Below are 18,000 nucleotides of genomic sequence, written 5' to 3' on the forward strand. Positions count from 1 at the left end.
CATTCCTGATCCTCTCAGAGACAGTTAACATTGTGCTGTTACCTGGGTACACACATTCTGAAAAGATGTCTGGGAAACTGTAAGATCCTAACATTCACTTTATCACACTGTGGGAGGAAAGCAGAGTCCAGGAAGAAAATCCACACGCATGTGCCCTCCTCACACAGGTTTCTGCTAACCCTGCGCTAACCCAGCCACCCACTCAACAGCTGTTTTACACGTGTGCGTACAGGTGAAGACACTGCCGAGTGGAGGGGACAAGCTCTTTCCACGAAGATTCTAGGCTCTAGGGTCACCCAGTAATCATCACCCTGTTCAGCTGTCTCCAGTGCAAAAGCAGCCCCGGGGCAGTGGGCAATGAGTGAGTGAGTGAGTACAGTGGTAGTTGATAAAATGTATTTCCAAGAATAAGTAACAAACCAGATGGGAACTGCTAGCAACAGCTTGCCCCACTGTGGGGCAATAAAAATAACTCTGAACTCTGCTCTCAGAGAGGGGACATAGACAACACAGGAGGAGGTCGAGATGCTCATGAATTTTCAGGCATGCTGAGTGTTAACAGCAAATATTATAATAGTTGTTTATTCTGACAGCTGAGGCACTTGACCAGAAATCTAATGGAGGTGGACGGGTGGTGGTGCAGTGGCTAACGCATTACACACTCAAGCCTGAGGTTTTGATTTTGATTCCCGGCAGCACATGTGCCAGAGTGATGTCTGGTTCTTTCTTTCTCCCCTCCTACCTCTCTCATTAATAAATAAATTAAAAATCTTATTTTAAAAGAAGGAAAAAAGGGGGAGTCGGGCGGTGGCGCAGCGGGTTAAGCGCACATGGCGCAAAGCACAAGGACCTGCAGAAAGGTCCCGGTTCGAGCCCCTGGCTCCCCACCTGCAGGGGAGTCGCTTCACGGGCGGTGAAGCAGGTCTGCAGGTGTCTGTCTTTCTCTCCCCCTCTGTCTTCCCCTCCTCTCTCCATTTCTCTCTGTCCTATCTACCAATAATGACATTGATAACAATAACTACAACTACAATTTTTAAAAAAGGCAACAAAAAAAGGAAAGAAAGAAAAAGATCTAATGAAGGAGGAAGTGGTCCATCTTGCCTTTAGAAAGTTATGGGAAGTGGGGCAGAGGTAAATAGCATTAATGATTCTGCAAAGAGACTCCCAAGCTTCAGGCTCCAAAGTCCCAGGTTCAATCCCTGGCATCACCATAAACCAGAGCTGAGCGGTGCTCTACTTAAAAACAAAAAAAGAAAGTTACTCTGCGTGTGGCTAAGGGCGTCTCTGAGAAAGGAGTACATGGGGTGTGAAGAACCTTTTCAGACCTAACCTCAAAAGAGAAATCCAAACTGAGGAATGTTATGCATGTACAAACTATTGTACTTGCTGTTGAATGTAAAACATTAATTCCCCAATTAAAAAAAAAAAAGATATCCACCCCAGCCCTTTACAGCACTGAGCTACCAGTCATGTTCCTATCAACACTCACTAGTACTTTGAACAGTCTTCCTCAGAGCCTGAGAAACAGCACAGAGGATAAAGCATTCGACTCTCAATCATGAGGTCCTGAGTTGACCCCTGGCATCACATGTGCCAGAGTGATGCTTTGGTTCTCTCCCTCCCTTTCTCATAAATAAGTCTTGTAAACAATTTCCTGGAGCCAGGTGGTGGCCCACCTGGTTGAGCACACCTTTTACAACACGCAAAGACCTGGGTTCAAGCCCCTGGTCCCCACCTGCAAGGGAAAGCTTTGCGAGTGGTGAAGCAGGGTGAAGACAGAGCCTCTTTGTCTCCCTCCCTCTCTATCACCCCTTTCCCTCGCAATTTCTGGCTGTCTCTATACAATAAATAAATAAATATAATTTTTAAAAAGTTTTCTTTTTGAAAAGGTGAAGAATGCTATGATGAAGGCCTACACTAATCAACCCCTGGCCCAGTAACTTCACTGGATGGTACTATGATTACCCTTGCTCGTATCTATTTCTCCTGTGGTGACAGAAATCTTGGTGGTATTCTACCATTTGCTTTCTAAGTTGAAACCATGCTCCCTGCATTCCTTATTATTTACATACTGCTATCAATAGGTTACAAAGTTCTTCAAATGTAGTATGTTTAGTCTATTATTGCCAGTCTTTTAGATACTCTAGCTTTCCTGAAGCTGGCAAGCTGGAGTCTCTAGGAGAGAAACAGAAGGGATGAGGAGATAGAGAGGGAGAGAGAAAGAGAGACACCTGCAGATGGGGAGCAGGGCTCCAACCCAGGTGCTTGCACATAGTACTACGTGCATAAGCTGGGTGCGCCAACACCCAGCCCTACAACCCCGTGTTCCTTCAACGTTTCTCCACCAGTCTTGGAGCGCCCAGTTCCCCAGCGTAGCAGTCAGGATCCTGACACACCAGTCACCTTAGACAATCAGTAACAACTAAGTATGCAAATCTAGTCATCTACATAGCCAAAGCCCCTGAGGAAGTCGGGAGAGGAATGAGGTACAATCAGTCACATATCGTCCACACACTCCGATCCTATTACTTGATTTCCTGAATAGCTTACAGACACAGTGTGAAGTCACAAAGAGGTTAACACACTCAGGCTGGGTGGGGGTATAGCATCATGGTTATGCAGAGAGTCTTTCATGCCTGAGACTCTCAAGTTCCAGGTTCAATCCCCCATACCACCATAAGCCAGAGCTGAGCAGTGCTCTGGTAAAAAATAAATAAATAAAAGATGTTATGCGTGTACAAACTACTGTATTTACTGTCGAATGTAAAACTTTAATTCCCCAACAAAGAAATTAAACAAAAATACACTCAGGCTACTTTCCCAATCTCCGAAGAATCTGAAAAATCCAAACGAAACAGAGAAACGTGGCACACCTACCCGGGCGAGGTCTCGGTCGGAAGACCATCTGCAGCCCTTTCACCTCCAGTGCACAGTTGTCCTGGAGCAAGGAGCCCCATGGGACTGAGAGAGAAATGGACTGTATGAAGCCTTCGGTGACTTCTAAAGGCGCATCTGCTGACTCCAGGATCTCATTGAGACACTACAGAGAAAAATCAAATGCACTCTGTAATCACAAGTCAAAACCTATCACAAAGATGCCTACTTAGCATGTTCAAACGGTGTCAGGCACTAGAGATGAACAAGAAAGCAGAGGTCAAGTTCAAAAATACTCCCTGAGCATGGCAAAGACGTGGCGAGTTGCATGACGACAAGCCCAGACTGGAAACAGCAGGCAGGCCGCCTTGAGGAAGTGTTACCTGAAGCTGAGACCAGAAGAAGGCTGAGGGGCCACGCGGGCCACATGGTCCAGGCCGAGACAAAAGCACGTGGAAGGACTCAAGGAAGCAGAGGACAGAGGGCAAGCGCCCTTATCTGAGATCCAAGAGAGATTTCAAGGCTTCTCTTTCTGAACAAGGAAAGCAGCTCTGGGCAGGGTGACAGGCTGGGGTGGTCACACAGGTAGGGCCTTGCACAGTACAGGTTTGAACGACACGGGATTTTTTTTTTTTAATATGCTGGGAAAAAATGTGGAGCCTTGTGAATTTGAAAAAAACTTGCAGGCAAGCTGCGTAGCCTAGAAATATTAAAGAAGATCTTCAAAAATTGGGTTTGTCAGGAATGCATAAAGTATGCAAGCAAACAATTTTATCACTTACTGCCACGAAATATACACAAATCTATTACTGAGAGTTAAACTTATCCGAGAGGAGGTACACAAAAACTTGCAGACCTGGTTAGTGCAGTGCCCCAGGCTCCCCTGATCCCCATCTGCAGGGGGAAAACTTCATCAGTGGTGAAGCAGGGCTGCAGGTATCTCTCTGTCTCTTTCCCTCTCTATCTGTTCCTCCTCTCTCCATTTCTCTGTCTCTATCCAATAATAAATAAATAAATAGTGGTCCGGGAGGTGGCGCAGTGGATAAAGCATCGGACTCTCAAGCACGAGGTCCTGAGTTCAATCCTCGGCAGCACATGTACGAGGGTGATGCCTGGTTATTTCTCTCTCCTCCTGTTTCTCATTAATAAATAAATAAAATCTTTAAATAAATAAATAAAATTTTAGGGCAGGGGAGGTAGTATAATAGTTATTTATGCAAAGAGACTCATGTCTGAGCCTCCCAAGTCCCAGGTTCAATCCCCTGCACCACCATAAGCCAGAGCTGAGCAGTACTCTAGTAAATGGAAGGGAAAAAAGTTAAAATAAAAAAATACTTTAAAAAAAGGGAAACCGATGTAAAGCTCCGATATTATGAGGCCAGGAAATAGCACCAGGGACAGAGGCTGAGGCGTCCTCTCTCTCAGCCTCCGAATTAGGTATTTTCGCCCATTTCATAGCTGCGGCAACCACGGATCAGAAAGACTCCATAGCCTCGCAGGAGCGCTTCAGTGAATCACTACAAACACAAACCACAGAAGGGCAAGATAGTGGCTGGGGCCCAGCTTACCTGGTAGAGCACAAGCGAGCCCAGCACATCGAGGCTCCAGGTACGATGCCCAGTACCACACGTGCCGCCCTGCTCTGGCCTCGCTCTGGCCCTCTCTCTGCCTCATATGTAATAATGTCATGAAAAAAAAATGATTTTAAAGAAGCATGCTTTCACAATGGGAGATCTTGTGGGAGACAAAAAGTCATCAACTAACTGAAAAATTAAAAAAGTCCTTGGGCTAGAAAGCAAACTAGCAGAAGAAACTTTCACATGGGAAGGGGACAGCTCGGTCTGACAGTACCAGACTCTCAGGCCAGAAGTCCCAGAATTCTCAGGCTGAACCCCCAGAACACTTATGCCAGAGCTAAGTGGTGCTCTGGTCTCTATTTCTCTTATAAAACCAATTGTTTTCATTGTTTTTCAGGTGAAATGGAGAACTCCCCGATCCCACCAATACTAAATGCAGTCAAGTACCAGATGCATCAGACTCTCCTAAAAGAATTCTGAAGAATACAGACTCCTGGGTCTTTCGAACAAGGTCTACAGGGCAGGGGACACAAGTCTGCATGTTCACCAACTTTCCAGGGGAACCCAGAGCTGCAGATGTTTGAGCAAGCCTGGCTTCTTGAGTCTTTAGAAGCAATGAGCTATGCAAAGAAAAGCAGCTGGTTTGCAACCTTGCTGCGCTGCCCCTACTACCAACGACAGTCAGTGCTCACTGGGCGTTCTAGCCGACATCATCATGGTGGTTAGGCTCAGCCCTCACCTTCCAGGAACAACAAAGAAAAGAGAAATCAAGGCTTTCGTGCCTGACGCTCCAAGGCCCCAGGTTCAATCCCCAGCATCACCATAAGCCGGAATTAAGCACTGCTCTGGTCTCTCTCCTCTCTGTGTCTCTCATTAAAATAAACATTTTTAAAAAGAAGACATAGTTTTCAGACTGAGTATATCCAAAGTATTTTGTCTGCAAAGGCAAATTATAAAACTCAAAGTTGTGGTGGTCTGGGAGGTGGCACCTGAGTTCGATCCCCGGCAGCACATGTATCAGAGTGAAGTCTGGTTCTTTCTCTCCTACCTTTCTCATAAATAGATAATCTAATTAAAAAAATACTCAAACATAACCACCTCTGATTCCTCATGATGAGTAGACACAAACACATAAACATGAGTAGCCAGCACAGTACTTGAGTCGATGCTCAGTGAACATGAACTTGTCTTTCCTGGCGTGCTACATCATTAACTCGGAAACCGCGGGCTTGGGCGTGACAAGCTTAGTCCTCCCTGTGCCACCTGCCAGCTGTGTGACTTGGGGCAAGCGACCGTCTCCACCTGTACAACGGGGAGTGGCCTATGAGGAGCACGCTCGTGGAGACAGAAACGAGCATCAACTTCCCCATTTTCTGGGTTTTCTCCTGGCCAAATACTCAACAGGTCTTATGCATAACCGAACCAGAAGTAAAGAATTGTGGGTTCTTGAATTACAACAGTATCCAGCAGAATCCCAGTCGTCTGGTAAGAGTCAGAGCAACAGCATTCCCAGTCACAGCAAGCGCAAAGTGGCCTGCAGTTCCTGACTCCTGTGTAGTGCGGCCTGGATAAGCAGGGCTGGGCGGAGAGCTGGTGCTTCTGGTACATGGAGTTCATCCTAGGTTCTGCGCACTCTCCCTGCAGAGTATGCTGCTTAGCCAGGGTGCCTGCAGGCGTGAGCCCACCCCGTCACTAAAGGCAGCTATAGCTGCGTGCGTTGGCTTTCTCTCATGCACATCAAGACAAAATAGTTTCTGTTTTGACCACCGCTAGGGCTTCACTGCTCCAGGCTTTTTTTTTTTTTACTAGAGCTGAACAGTGGTCCTGCTCCTCCCTCCCTCCCTCTCTGCTCTCTAGACCTGAGCAATATTCAGCTCTGGCCTTTGGTGGAGTGGGGGATTGAACCTGAGACCTCAGAGCGCCCGGCATGTGTCTCTTTGCAGAAGCATTAAGCTGACTTAACGCGCAAGACAGAGAGGCAGGAGTGAAAGAACCCACAGCAGATTCCCTCCGACTCCGGGGCCCCTGAGCGGCAAAGCAGCTACTGTCTGCCTTCCAAATCAATTTAAGCGTCGCAACAAGGTGTAGCCATGACCTGGCTTGCTCGTTTCTAAGGCTAAGAAGACCATCGATCACATAAAAGGGGAAACATGCGTGCGTATGTAAGCAAGCAAGAGGGGGCCAGGCGGTGGCGCACCTGGCTGGGCGCACACACCTGCATGGGGAGAAGCTTCACAAGCCGCGAAGCAGGGCTGCAGGTGTCGCTCTCCTTCTCTCTCTTCCCTCTCTATTGGTCTCCATGCAATAAGAAACATAATGTTCTTTTTTCTTTTTTTTAAGAAAAGTGTCCCAGATCAACGACCCTGGGTCCATGCTCCCAGAGGGATAGAGAATGGGAAAGCTACTGGGGAGGGGGTGGGATATGGAGATTGGGCGGTGGGAATTGTGTGGAGTTGTACCCCTCCTACCCTATGGTTTTGTTCATTAATCCTTTCTTAAATAAAAAAAATTAAAAAAAAAAAAAAAGTGTCCCAGAGAAGGTTTCCTTTCACTTGACACAACTACCGCAGAGAGGTCGCTCATGTGTGTAACTGTCCGAGATGTGATGCAAGCTCTGTGTAGGAATCCTTTTATATTGAGAGAGAGTAAAAATACCAAAGTGACGTTGGCACCAACTCCTAAGTGCACATTCGGCGCGCTACCACCGCCCCAGAGGCTTCCTTGTAGGCCGGGAAAACTCTACGCGGATGCAAACAGGAGCAGCAAGGACTGCGGCAAAGTGAGTAAATAAACAAGCGACGGCTGCGACGTGGAGGGGGGCAGAATGTGTTTGTGTTTTTAGGCAAAACGCTCTGCGCCCTGGAGCCGCGAGGGGGAGGGGCCGGGCCCGGGACCGGGGCCGGGGCCGGGGGAGGCGGCGGCAAACAGGCCGAGCGGAAAACAGGGTCGGGGGGGGGGGGGGCGGCGGGAGGCGCAGCCGCGGCGCTCGGACAACACCGGCCCCGACCGCCTGTCACGTGAGCGGGCCGCCCGCAGAGCCCGGCAGCACCCAGCCGCGGGGTGCGGGGTGCGGGGTGCGGGGAGCCTCGTAAGCGCACCGCCCCGCGGCCTCCGTCCACTCGCTTCCCCGGGGGCCCGGCGGGGAGTGTCACCCCGAGAGGCCGCTCGCACCGGGGGCCAGCCGCACCCCGCCCCCGCCCCCAGCACCCCGCGCGTCTCCGGGCGAGCCCGCCGCGGCCCTTACCCACTTGTCCAGGGGCACCTGGGCGAGGCAGCCGGTGCCCTGGTACAGGTCGAGGCTGAGCTGCTCCAGGCTCAGCTTCTCCTGCAGGAAGTGGCCCAGGTACCGCTGCAGCAGGTACCGGCAGGCCCGCTTCTTGATGGACTCGGAGAACGGCCACGGCATGGTGAGGGCGGCGGGGGCTGGGCCGACGGCAGGCAGGCGGGCGCCGGGGCGGCGACGGCGGCCGGCGAGCCCTCAGGCCTGGGCGCGGGGCGGCCCCTCCATGCCCACTCCCGGCCCGCGCCCCTCAGCCGCCCCGGGCCGGGGGCCCTGATCGAGGGACGGGGGGGCTCCCAGCCGGCACGAGAAGAGGGTGCGAGCGAGCGAGAAGGAGGGCGAGGCGGCCTGACGCGGGGGCTCCGCTGACACCGCCGCCACGGCCGCTGTCGCCGCCGCGCGATCAATTTGTTGTCATCCGCGGGGCGCGCTCCCGACTCTGGGGGAACTCTCGGGGCGCGCTCGCGAGATCCACACTCCTGGGCGCTCGGGGGCCGGGCGCTGGCGGAAGTGACGTCACACTGGCGTCGAAGGGGGCGGGGAGAAGAGCCGGAAGGGCTGCTTCCGGCGCCCGGGGGCGTGGCGAGGGCGGTGCCGCGGGACGGCGGCTCTAGACGCGGTGGAGGGAGGAGAAGGAGGAGGCCGCCGGGCGCGCAGGTGGGCAGCGACGGGGTCGGCTCGGGGCTGGCGATCGGGGCTCGGGTGGGGGGGCGGACGCGACGCGGCGCGGCGGACCCGGGGGCGGAGCGGGGTCTGGACGACGTGGGTCCTGCCCGAGCAGCCGGAGTCCCCGCGGGCCCCGGAAACGCGCGCCCTGGCCGGCGCTCCTGGTCCGCTCCCGGCTCCTCGCTCCCCGCCGGCGCCGGGTATTGTTTGCAGGGCGCCGTCCGCCGTCCGCCGTCCGCCCGGAGGCTTGACAGTTTCCGGGGCGCTTTCTGCTTCCGCGCCCCGGGGACGCGGCCCTGCCGGCTGCGGAGGACGGGCGATGCCTCGGCCTCCCGCGCCCCGGGAAACCTGCGCGGCCCGGTGTCGCTCTGCCTTTGGGGGGGCCGGAGAGTGGGGGCTGCTCTGCAGAGGCCGGGCCGAGCCCCTCTTAGTCCAGACCCGCACGGCCTCCAAGCCAGCTGCCCCGGGGTAGAATCCTGTCCCTGCAGAGGGGGGAGCTTCGGGAATGGTGAAGCAGGGCTGCAGGTGTCCCCCTGTCTCCCTCACCCCTCACAGTTTCTTTCTGGCTTTATCCGGTAATAAATTAAGTAATTAAATGGGGGCGCAGGTGGTGGTGCACCTGGTTAAACGCTCACATTACAGTGCGCAAGGACCGGTTTTCAAGCCCCTGGTCCCCACCTGCAGGGATGAAGCTTCCTGAGTGGAGAAGTCGGGCTGCAGGTGTGTGTGTGTGTCTGTCTCTCTCTGTCTCTCCCTCTATCTCCCTTCTCAACCTCTCTATTTTCCACCAGTAATGAATAAAATTTTAAAACAGAATCCCGCCCCTGACACTCGGTAGCCGGGTCGGTCGTCCACCTCGCTGACCGGCGGGCAGGTGTGTGTGCCCCCCTGGCCGCTTCCCCTGATCGTTGTGATGCTGCAGAGTGACAGCAGTGAACCCCAGACAGAACCCCGTCTTGGTTTGCAAACCACAACCAGACCATCCCCCTTTGACACTCTGCAGGCTGATGGCTCTCACCGACGCTTTAGAAATGCTAGCTGTTCACCCGGCCAAAATGTCGACAGATGGAGAATGCTCTGCTTCTTCCCTTTGCAGAACCGCCTTCTCGTGTTAGAACCAGCTGGTAATCTGGCCTGTGGACTTGCTCGGATGGTTGGAGATGGGCCCCCCAAGAGTTCACAGCCACTCTCCTTGAGGTCCCCTCATTTGATAATGGCAAGGCGTCCTTGAAAGTCTCCACAGTTGGTGGATGGTAATGTCCAGAACACTTGGGCAGGGTCATCCAGCAGCTCATGTTCCAGGGGGAAAGATGCGTTCTTTCCTTCCTTACTGATCGCCTGCTGTCGCTCTGCCAGAGAATGCTCTCGATGCCGCTTGCCAGCTGCAGCTGGATGAGAATGAGCAGCAGCTCGTCTCCCCCTCGTGGAGCTTATATTTTATTGAAGAAAGGGAGACTCACCAGTTCCTTAGCCACATAGCGGTGACTGCTGCGGAATCAGACAGAGCAACAGAGAAAAGGGCGAGAAGAGGCACCTGCTACTTCTCTATGAAGGGGTGAGGGAAGGCCTTTTTATGTAGTGAGTTGACGTTTGAAAGCTGCGGGTTGAGGAAAGCCACTTGGGAGAATCGTTTTCCAGGCCGGTGCAATATTCTATGGCAAGAGCATCCTTGGTGAATCCAAGGAACAGGCAGGCAGGGAAGCCGTAAAGGGGAGGGTAGGAGTGAGGCTCAGGGGGGTACAGTTAGGGCCCTATGGCCCACGGTAAGGATTTAGACTTTTACTGCGAGTGTCTGAAGGTGTTTGAGATGAGCGACATAACCTAACCTAAGTTTTTACAGGCTCATTCTGACTGCTGTCTTGAAAATAGACTATGGGGGGGGGGGAGGTGTCAAGAGTGAAAACAAGACCAGGACGTGGCGTTAGCTGTAACGTGGCAGGCTGCAAAGTCAGGCAGTTCCAGAGATGGTGGTAAAAAGCAGTTGGACAGCAGTAGAACCGTGTCTTTAATTCCTTGTCTTGGTCATGAGAAAATTGCCACTTTTATGTTATTCCTCTTTGTAAAGAGGAATGAGAGAGAATAGATCATTCCTTTATCTTTAAAAAAAAAAAAAAAAAAAGACTTCTGGATTCTGGATGTGAAGGCAGGAAGACATACTTATTACATACATAGTAATTAATATTTGTCATGAGAGGAGCAGAAATGAAATGGTCCAAAGGCTGGGCTGGCACCTGGCAAAGAGTTAGAATGAGTCTTGGGAGGTGTGAGTCATGCTGATATTTTAGCAGTTTTTTTAACTGTATTTTTGGCAAATGATTGTAACTGACTGACTATGGGTACAAATGTAAAGATGTAGGCTCAACCAGGTGCAACACAGCCCTGCACCTTTTGGGAACCAGTGTTAAGCAGTTTCCTCTGGAATAAAGAATTGCATTTGGACTATCCATAGAAGGCCTGAAATTTTAATTATCAGAAAGGGAAATTAAAATTAGAAGAGTTGGGCTCAGGGAGACAGCGTAATGGTTATACAAAAAGACGTTCAAGACTAGGGTTACAGGCTCAGTCCCCAGCGCTAATAAGCCAGTGCTGAACAGTGCTCTGGTAAAATAAATAGGTTTCATACTGAACATACTCCGTTTGAAGTATACTGCCTTGTTCTGTGTGTGCTTTCTAGGAGAAATCAGCATAATAGCTCAGGTCCAGGGCCTGTCTTCATTATTCCTTGGGCTCAGAGTGTGAACCCATCCTGAATCACAGTGCCATTTCTGTGTCTCATCAAAGATGAGACTACTGCAAGATGTTAGCACCTACCATTAAAGGAGGAAAGTAAAGATGATTTCCAGCCACTGTCGGCTTTTTAAGAATTCTAGTGGGGGCCAACCAGTGGCGCACCTGGTTGAGCACACACATTATAATATACAAGGACCCAGGTTCAAACCTCTGGTCCCCACCTATAAGGGAAAAGCTTTACAAGTGGTGAAGCAGGTCTGCAGGTGTCTCTTTGTCACTTTCCCTCTCTATCTCTCCCTCCCTTCTCAATGTCTCTCTGTCTCTACCCAATAATAGATAAACTGTGTTATTTTAGAAAGAATTCTTGACAGCATAATGTTTATGCAAACAGCTTTCATGCCTTACGCTCTGGGGTCTCAGGTTCAATCCCCAGCACCGCCATAAGCCAGAGCTGAGCAGTGCTCTGGGGTATCTCTCTCTCTCTCTCTCTCTCTCTCTCTCTGATCTTTCTCATTAAAATAGATAAATAAAATATTTTCAAAAGAATTCTATGAAAGGATTTAAATAAGCTTGGAAACTCAGTAAATACCAGAGATTAAGTGGACTGTGTCAAAGCTTCTTGCTGGCTTTTTGGTTTGTGTGTATCTGTCTTTCTCCCACCACCACATGTGCTAACCCACTGCTCCTTATAGTTTTTTTTTTTAACATAGAGAAGAAAGAGACACACAGTGCCATGCCAGCATTGATGGAACTTTCCTGGGCACCAAGCCTGGTGCCCTATTGTTCCCGAGTGGTGCCAGGGAATCAAACTCGGGTCCTCAAGCATGGTGAAGTGTGCTCTGTGGAGTAAGCTAGCTCCCAGCACCTTCTCTGAGTCTTGCTAAGCAGCAGTGTTTAGGTCATGAGACCATCCCATCCTCTAGCCCTCTGGAACCATGTAGGAGCCCCAGGCACAGCTCCTAGGAAGGCTCCTTGCAGGGAAGAGAAGGGCCGGGGAACTCTGGAAACGCTGACATTAACAAGCAAGGGGCAGAGAGAGAGCAGAGTGGCTATGCAAAAGACTTTCACCCCTGAGGCTCTGGGATCCCAGGTTCAGTTCTCAGCACCACCACAAGCCAGAACCGAGCAGAGCTCTGGTACAGAATTTTTAAAGAATGGCAAAAACTGTATTATAATTGCTCCCAAGAGAAAAGGCAAGTAATGAAGTTACTTTAACTCCATTCACACTCTCCCTGCTGACAGGAAGTAGACTCTGTCGTAAACAGACTACATCCACCTCCCGAATATGACACCTCATGTGACGACGAGAACACGGCGAATATGATTACGTGGAGACCTTGGAGGGAGGATGGCCCAGGGGACTCAAAGGGTCCTTCCTTGAAAGAGTGCAGGTGGCGAGAGTCAGAACAAGGACAGGTGGCCCCCGAGGTCATGGTGATGTGCTCTCACAGTGGAAGAGGTGCCATGAGCCAGGCAGGTGGCCGGGGTCAAGGGGAGATTCTCCAGCTGACGCCCAGACTCTTGCTTTCTCCACTCCGCAGCTGTAAGGAGCCGAGCGCTGGTGTAAGCCACCGCGTCTGTGGCAGCTTGTCTCTGCGGCAGTGGGAAGCCAGTGGCAACTCAAGGGCTGCACTTTCACTAAGCACTTCGCTCATAGCAGGCTCTGAACCATCAAGGCTCCGATTTCTCAGCCCTCTCGTTCTGTAAAGCTTGAGGAGCTAGGCCAGTCGCAGCTTTGCTTTGCTTTGCTCATAGCAGGCTCTGAACCATCAAGGCTCCGATTTCTCAGCCCTCTCGTTCTGTAAAGCTTGAGGAGCTAGGCCAGTCGCGGCTTTGCTTTGCTTTGCTCATAGCAGGCTCTGAACCATCAAGGCTCCGATTTCTCAGCCCTCTCGTTCTGTAAAGCTTGAGGAGCTAGGCCAGTCGCAGCTTTGCTTTGCTTTGCTCTGGGGCAGGCTCTGAACCATCAAGGCTCCGATTTCTCAGCCCTCTCGTTCTGTAAAGCTTGAGGAGTTAGGCCAGTCGCGGCTTTGCTTTGCTTTGCTCATAGCAGGCTCTGAACCATCAAGGCTCCGATTTCTCAGCCCTCTCGTTCTGTAAAGCTTGAGGAGCTAGGCCAGTCGCGGCTTTGCTTTGCTTTGCTTTGCTCATAGCAGGCTCTGAACCATCAAGGCTCCGATTTCTCAGCCCTCTTGTTCTGTAAAGCTTGAGGAGCTAGGCCAGTCACAACTTTGCTTTGCTTTGCTTTGCTCATAGCAGGCTCTGAACCATCAAGGCTCCGATTTCTCAGCCCTCTTGTTCTGTAAAGCTTGAGGAGCTAGGCCAGTCGCAGCTTTGCTTTGCTTTGCTCTGGGGCAGGCTCTGAGAGCAGCTAGGAAGCTTCACCAGGAGGAAGACGACACTGTGTTGGCCCCTGTACCTGGAAATGATAGAAGTTGGGCAGCAACCGAGGCTCAGGCTCCATTTCTGTCCCCACCTCAGGTTGTCTGTCTAGAACAGCGAGGGCCATTCTGTCTTGTGGAGTAAAGTCTTGTCTAAGTATTAGGGTTTTTGTTGAAGTATGAATCCGAAGAACTAAAAATTAATATAGATTCTTGTCAGTATGGGAATTTACCTTCTGGAGAGAAGGAAAAAATCAATCTTTCTCTCCCCCTCCCTCAGTCGCAGTTGTAAATGTAACTTTCTTTCCGCTGTCTGCAGGATGGAGACAGACTGTAATCACATGGAGCTGAGCAGCATGTCGAGGTTTGAAGACGACTCTGAGCTGAACGGTTTTGAGGGGACGGACGTGAAGGACATGCGGCTGGAAGCGGAGGCAGTGGTGAATGACGTTCTCTTTGCTGTTAACAACATGTTCGTCTCCAAAACCCTGCGCTGTGCCGATGATGTGGCCTACATCAACGTGGAGACGAGAGAAAGGCACACATACTGCCTGGAGCTCACTGAGGCGGGGCTCAGGGTCAGTCTGCCCGACCACTGTGCCCCGAGGTCGCAGGAAAGGGAGGGGAGGGGCTTCCAGAATAGCAGGGCACTCGGAACAGCTGCCCAGATCTGTTTATTTTTTCCAAAGAAAACTTGTCCTCCCATAGGTGTTTTTATTTTTTTATATAATATTTATTGATTCTCTTTTGTTGCTCTTGTTTTATTGTTGTAGTTGTTGTTGTTGTTATTGTCATCGTTGTTGGATAGGACAAAGAGAAGTAGAGAGAGGAGGGGAGGACGGGGGGGAGAGAAAGACAGATACCTGCAGACCTGCTTCACCACCTGTGAAGTGACTCCCCTGCATATGGGGAGCCGGGGCTCAAACCGGGGTCCTTAAGGCCGGTCCTTGTGCTTTGTGCCAACTGCGCTTAACCCGCTGCGCCACCACCCAACTCTCTTAGGTATTTTTATTCTTAAACCTTTCAGTCAACATAGAGAAAAAAACCCCAGCCCAGTCTCTTTATTCTTTATTCTTTGCACCCAGGGAGATGAGAGAGACCCCAAAGCCTCACCTCACCACCCACGTACTCCCCAGAGTAGTGTTGGGGTGCTCCCATGTGGTGCTGGGGATAAAACCCAGGGCCTCACACACATTGACCCATGTCAGCATGTGATCTTTGTTTTCTGGGTGTTTTTTTTTCTCTCCCCACCAGTACTTCATGCCTACACAGTCCCCTCCCCCCAGGTAGTGTGGAAGAGAGAGGCAAAGAGGAGAGACTCCACACCACTGCTCACGAAGCTTCCCTTTTGCATGGTGTGGCGACCAGGGTTCAAAGCCGAGTTTCTGCACATGCCAACTGTGTGCTCCACTGGGTGAGCCAGCTCCCAGTCCCCGCTGCCTGCTAAGTCTGTCACTGTTTTCTTCTTGTAGGTGGTGGGATACGCTTTCGACCAGGTGGACAGTCACCTACAGGCCCCTTACCATGAGACAGTCTACTCCCTGCTGGACACACTCAGCCCTGCCTACCGGGAAGCCTTTGGGAATGCGCTCCTTCAAAGACTGGAGGCTCTGCAGAGGGGAGAGCAGTCATGACTAAGCTTTTTCCTTCCAGAGATGCTGCTGCTGCTACACACTGTTGGCATAAGGCTTCGGTTTCACGCATACGCTCATAATAGGAAAGGCGTTGGCTTTGGATCTTCATTTTTCTCTTTTTCTTCAGTTTTGGTTGGTTGGTTGGTTTTTTCCTTACCAGAGCACTGCTTTGGCTTATGGTGGTGCAGGGGGATTGAACCTGGGGTTTTAGAGCCTCAGGCTTGAGAGTCTCTGCATAACCATTATGCTGCCTACCCCTGCCCTCTGCCACCCTTCAGTTTAGACTTTCCACTCAGACCTTTTCTTGACTAGTGAATCGTCTTTCTTAGCTTTCTTAAAGCAATCCTGAAGCTGTGATACCATATTAAGATTCCAGTTTTGTTGTTTTAAGCCTTTTACTGGTATGGATTTATTTATGAGAGAGAAGGAATGGGAAAGACAGCCAGAGTATCACCCCGGCACATGTGATACCGGGGGACCAGACTTGGGACTTGATGCTTGAGTCCAGGGCTCTGGCCACTGCAGCACCTTCTGGAAGGGCTCTGGTTCTCTCTGGAGCTTCTCTCTCTGCGCTTCCAACCCTAATCAGTGTTCTGTTGTGTCATGCCAAGGCTTTGATGCTGCCAGCGCTCTTTCGCCAAGAGGCTGTAGATTTACACAGGAAGATAGGTGTTAAAGGACCTCAGTGCAGTCTTTGATTCAGTCGCTAAATCAGGCTCACGACTAGCCGACTTTGCAGTCATGTTTTTCCTACTAGCCTTATGGGGAACAAATGACCACGCAGCTTCCTCTGCACAAAGTTTGAAGTCTGCTGCTGCAATCGATCTGTTTCTGCTATGAATAAAAACTGCTAAGCATGCACTGACTATGGGAGACTTCGGTAGTATTAACACACAGGGAAGGAACAAATTCTGTATTCCTTGTTTGCAACAGCCAGCCAACTAAGGACAAGCCGCTAGCAAATGAATGTAATAGTTTACTTCTCTCCAAGATATTTAAGCACATAAGCAAAGGTAGGAACAGGCTCTTTTTTTTTTTTTTTCCCTGAACAAAAAAAAAAGCATCTAAGGTACAAGTGATTGAAAAGAAGGAAGATTCTGATTTCCTAGAAGATACTATTTTGGCCTGTGTTGATTCTTATTCTGAAGGTTTGTTTACATAATGTACAGTATATTTTCAGAAAGTATTTTTGCTTCAACATTGACTTCCTATGAGGTATTCCTTTGGTATTCCCACAGTGCCCGCCCTGCGCGACACTTGCACAGTGTTCTGTCTCGATGCTAAGTCTGCATGTAGTATGAGTGCATTGTATGGGTCTGAAACCAAAGTTTGAGTGAAGCATTCAGAGACTTGATATTTGAAAAAGGAAGACTCTGTATTTTCTATTTTCGTACAGGTATTAAACTTTGTGAACTTAATAACTGCCCCATGCTGCTGCACCATGCTTGCCACTACCAACTGAGTAGTAAGGACAAGGGAGCCGTGTTTTTAATAGCGGGCTAAAGCAGCAGCTATAGAAATGTTGAACTAAAACTGCGTTTGGACACACCTTTTCATAGCTTTATCCTGTGCACACTTGAGTTCCTCACTCTTAAATAACAGTTCCTTTCACTTTCTGAAGCCACGTAGACCAGAGCAAGTGAGCATTCAGTTGGAGTCACTGTTGGTTGTCAGAATTCTCTGGAATGCTTTTGTTATGTTTCACAGTTGCATGTTCATCCTTAGATTTCCTTTCAGATGCTCAGTTGTTTTGGCAATGAAGTCTGACTGCAGGTTCAACTTTCTCATGCTTAATCTCAGGCTAAATGCAAAGAAGATTTGTAAAGTTTGAATAAAATTCTGTTTACTCATTTGTGTTACATATGAAGGAAAGTGTATGTTTCAAGATTGAAATTGTTCACTTTGTGATAAATGATTGATTCCAAGAGTTTCTGTCTCCTTTTTTTTTAATTCCATACCATTACATTTAGCTGTGAAGTGAGTTGCTCTTGTTATTCCTATGAAAGGGTAGTAAAGAAGGCAGTGCTAAAATTAGACGGATATTAAGACCTCCAGGCTACTTAGATTATTGAATGGACCTTGGCAGTTTAATTAATTTAGGTTTATGTTATCAATACTTGCAGACAAGGAGGAAAAAGCTAGGAATAAAAAAACTCCTGGGGTCGGGCTGTAGCCCAGCAGGTTAAGCGCACATGGTGTGAAACCGTTTCGAGCCCCCAGCTCCCCACCTGCAGAGGGGTCACTTCACAAGTGGTGAAGCAGGTCTGCAGGTGTCTGTCTTTCTCTCCCCCTCTCTGTCTTGTCTTCCTTTCCCCGTTTCTCTCTGTCCTATCCGACAACAACAACATCAATAACAATAACCACAACAATGATAAAAAACCAAGAGCAACAAAAAAGGAAAATAAATAAAATATTTTTTAAAAAATAAAAACTCCGGAAGGATCCTGGTTCGAGCCCCCGGCTCCCCACCTACAGGGGAGTTGCTTCACAGACGGTGAAGCAGGTCTGCAGGTGTCTATCTTTCCTCCTCTTTCTCTTCCCCTCTCCATTTCTTTCTGCCCTTATCCAACAACAATGACATCAATAAAATAATAATAATAAATATATAAACTACAAATCAAAAAAGATAACAATGGACAAATAATATTACCAAACCACTTGGGAAATGTAAATACCACATGACTGCTTAAAAAATTTTTTTTTAATATTCATCTTGGTGGTCCAGGATTTGGTGCAGTGGATAAGAGTCCAGTGACTCTTAAGCATGAGGTCGTTTCAGTCCCCGGCAGCACATGTACAAGAGTCATGTCTCCTTCCAAACTCTTACCTTTCTCATTAATAAAATCTTTTTTAAAAAA

At 49.7% G+C, this 18,000-nt stretch overlaps 2 protein-coding genes across 8 annotated transcripts in view; one reads left to right on the plus strand and one right to left on the minus strand.

Moving 5' to 3' along the window:
• ATG2B (autophagy related 2B) overlaps positions 1 to 7,858 on the minus strand; it is a 61,318-nt gene extending 53,460 nt beyond the window's left edge. For all 6 annotated transcript variants that reach the window (XM_060180999.1, XM_060180997.1, XM_060180998.1 and 3 more), the window contains exons 1-2: positions 7,696 to 7,858; positions 2,878 to 3,040 (exon numbers count right to left, since the gene is read on the minus strand). In XM_060180999.1, the coding sequence (XP_060036982.1) occupies positions 2,878 to 3,040; positions 7,696 to 7,857 (325 nt within the window). In that variant the 5' untranslated portion in view covers position 7,858. The remainder of the gene's footprint in view (positions 1 to 2,877; positions 3,041 to 7,695) is intronic.
• Positions 7,859 to 8,313: 455 nt separating this feature from the next.
• On the plus strand, positions 8,314 to 17,069 carry GSKIP (GSK3B interacting protein). Of its 2 annotated transcripts, none has more exons than XM_007518376.3 (3): positions 8,314 to 8,388; positions 13,828 to 14,086; positions 14,981 to 17,069. In XM_007518376.3, exons 2-3 carry the CDS (start codon positions 13,829 to 13,831, stop codon positions 15,140 to 15,142), a joined length of 420 nt encoding a protein of 139 aa, XP_007518438.1. In that variant the 5' UTR covers positions 8,314 to 8,388; position 13,828; the 3' UTR covers positions 15,143 to 17,069. The 2 variants fall into 2 exon arrangements, with proteins under 2 accessions (XP_007518438.1, XP_060037001.1); XM_060181018.1 differs by lacking the exon at positions 8,314 to 8,388 and adding an exon at positions 8,994 to 9,117.
• Positions 17,070 to 18,000: the final 931 nt, after the last annotated feature.

Source organism: Erinaceus europaeus, chromosome 22, assembly GCF_950295315.1.
Source record: "Erinaceus europaeus chromosome 22, mEriEur2.1, whole genome shotgun sequence".
NCBI classification, from domain to species: domain Eukaryota; kingdom Metazoa; phylum Chordata; class Mammalia; order Eulipotyphla; family Erinaceidae; genus Erinaceus; species Erinaceus europaeus.

Bases quoted from the DNA above. Each gene is read 5' to 3' on its own strand.
- GSKIP (XM_007518376.3), top strand. From the start codon at position 13,829: ATGGAGACAGACTGTAATCACATGGAGCTGAGCAGCATGTCGAGGTTT. The intron at 14,087-14,980 runs GTCAGTCTGCCC...TTCTTCTTGTAG, and splicing joins TCACTGAGGCGGGGCTCAGG to GTGGTGGGATACGCTTTCGA.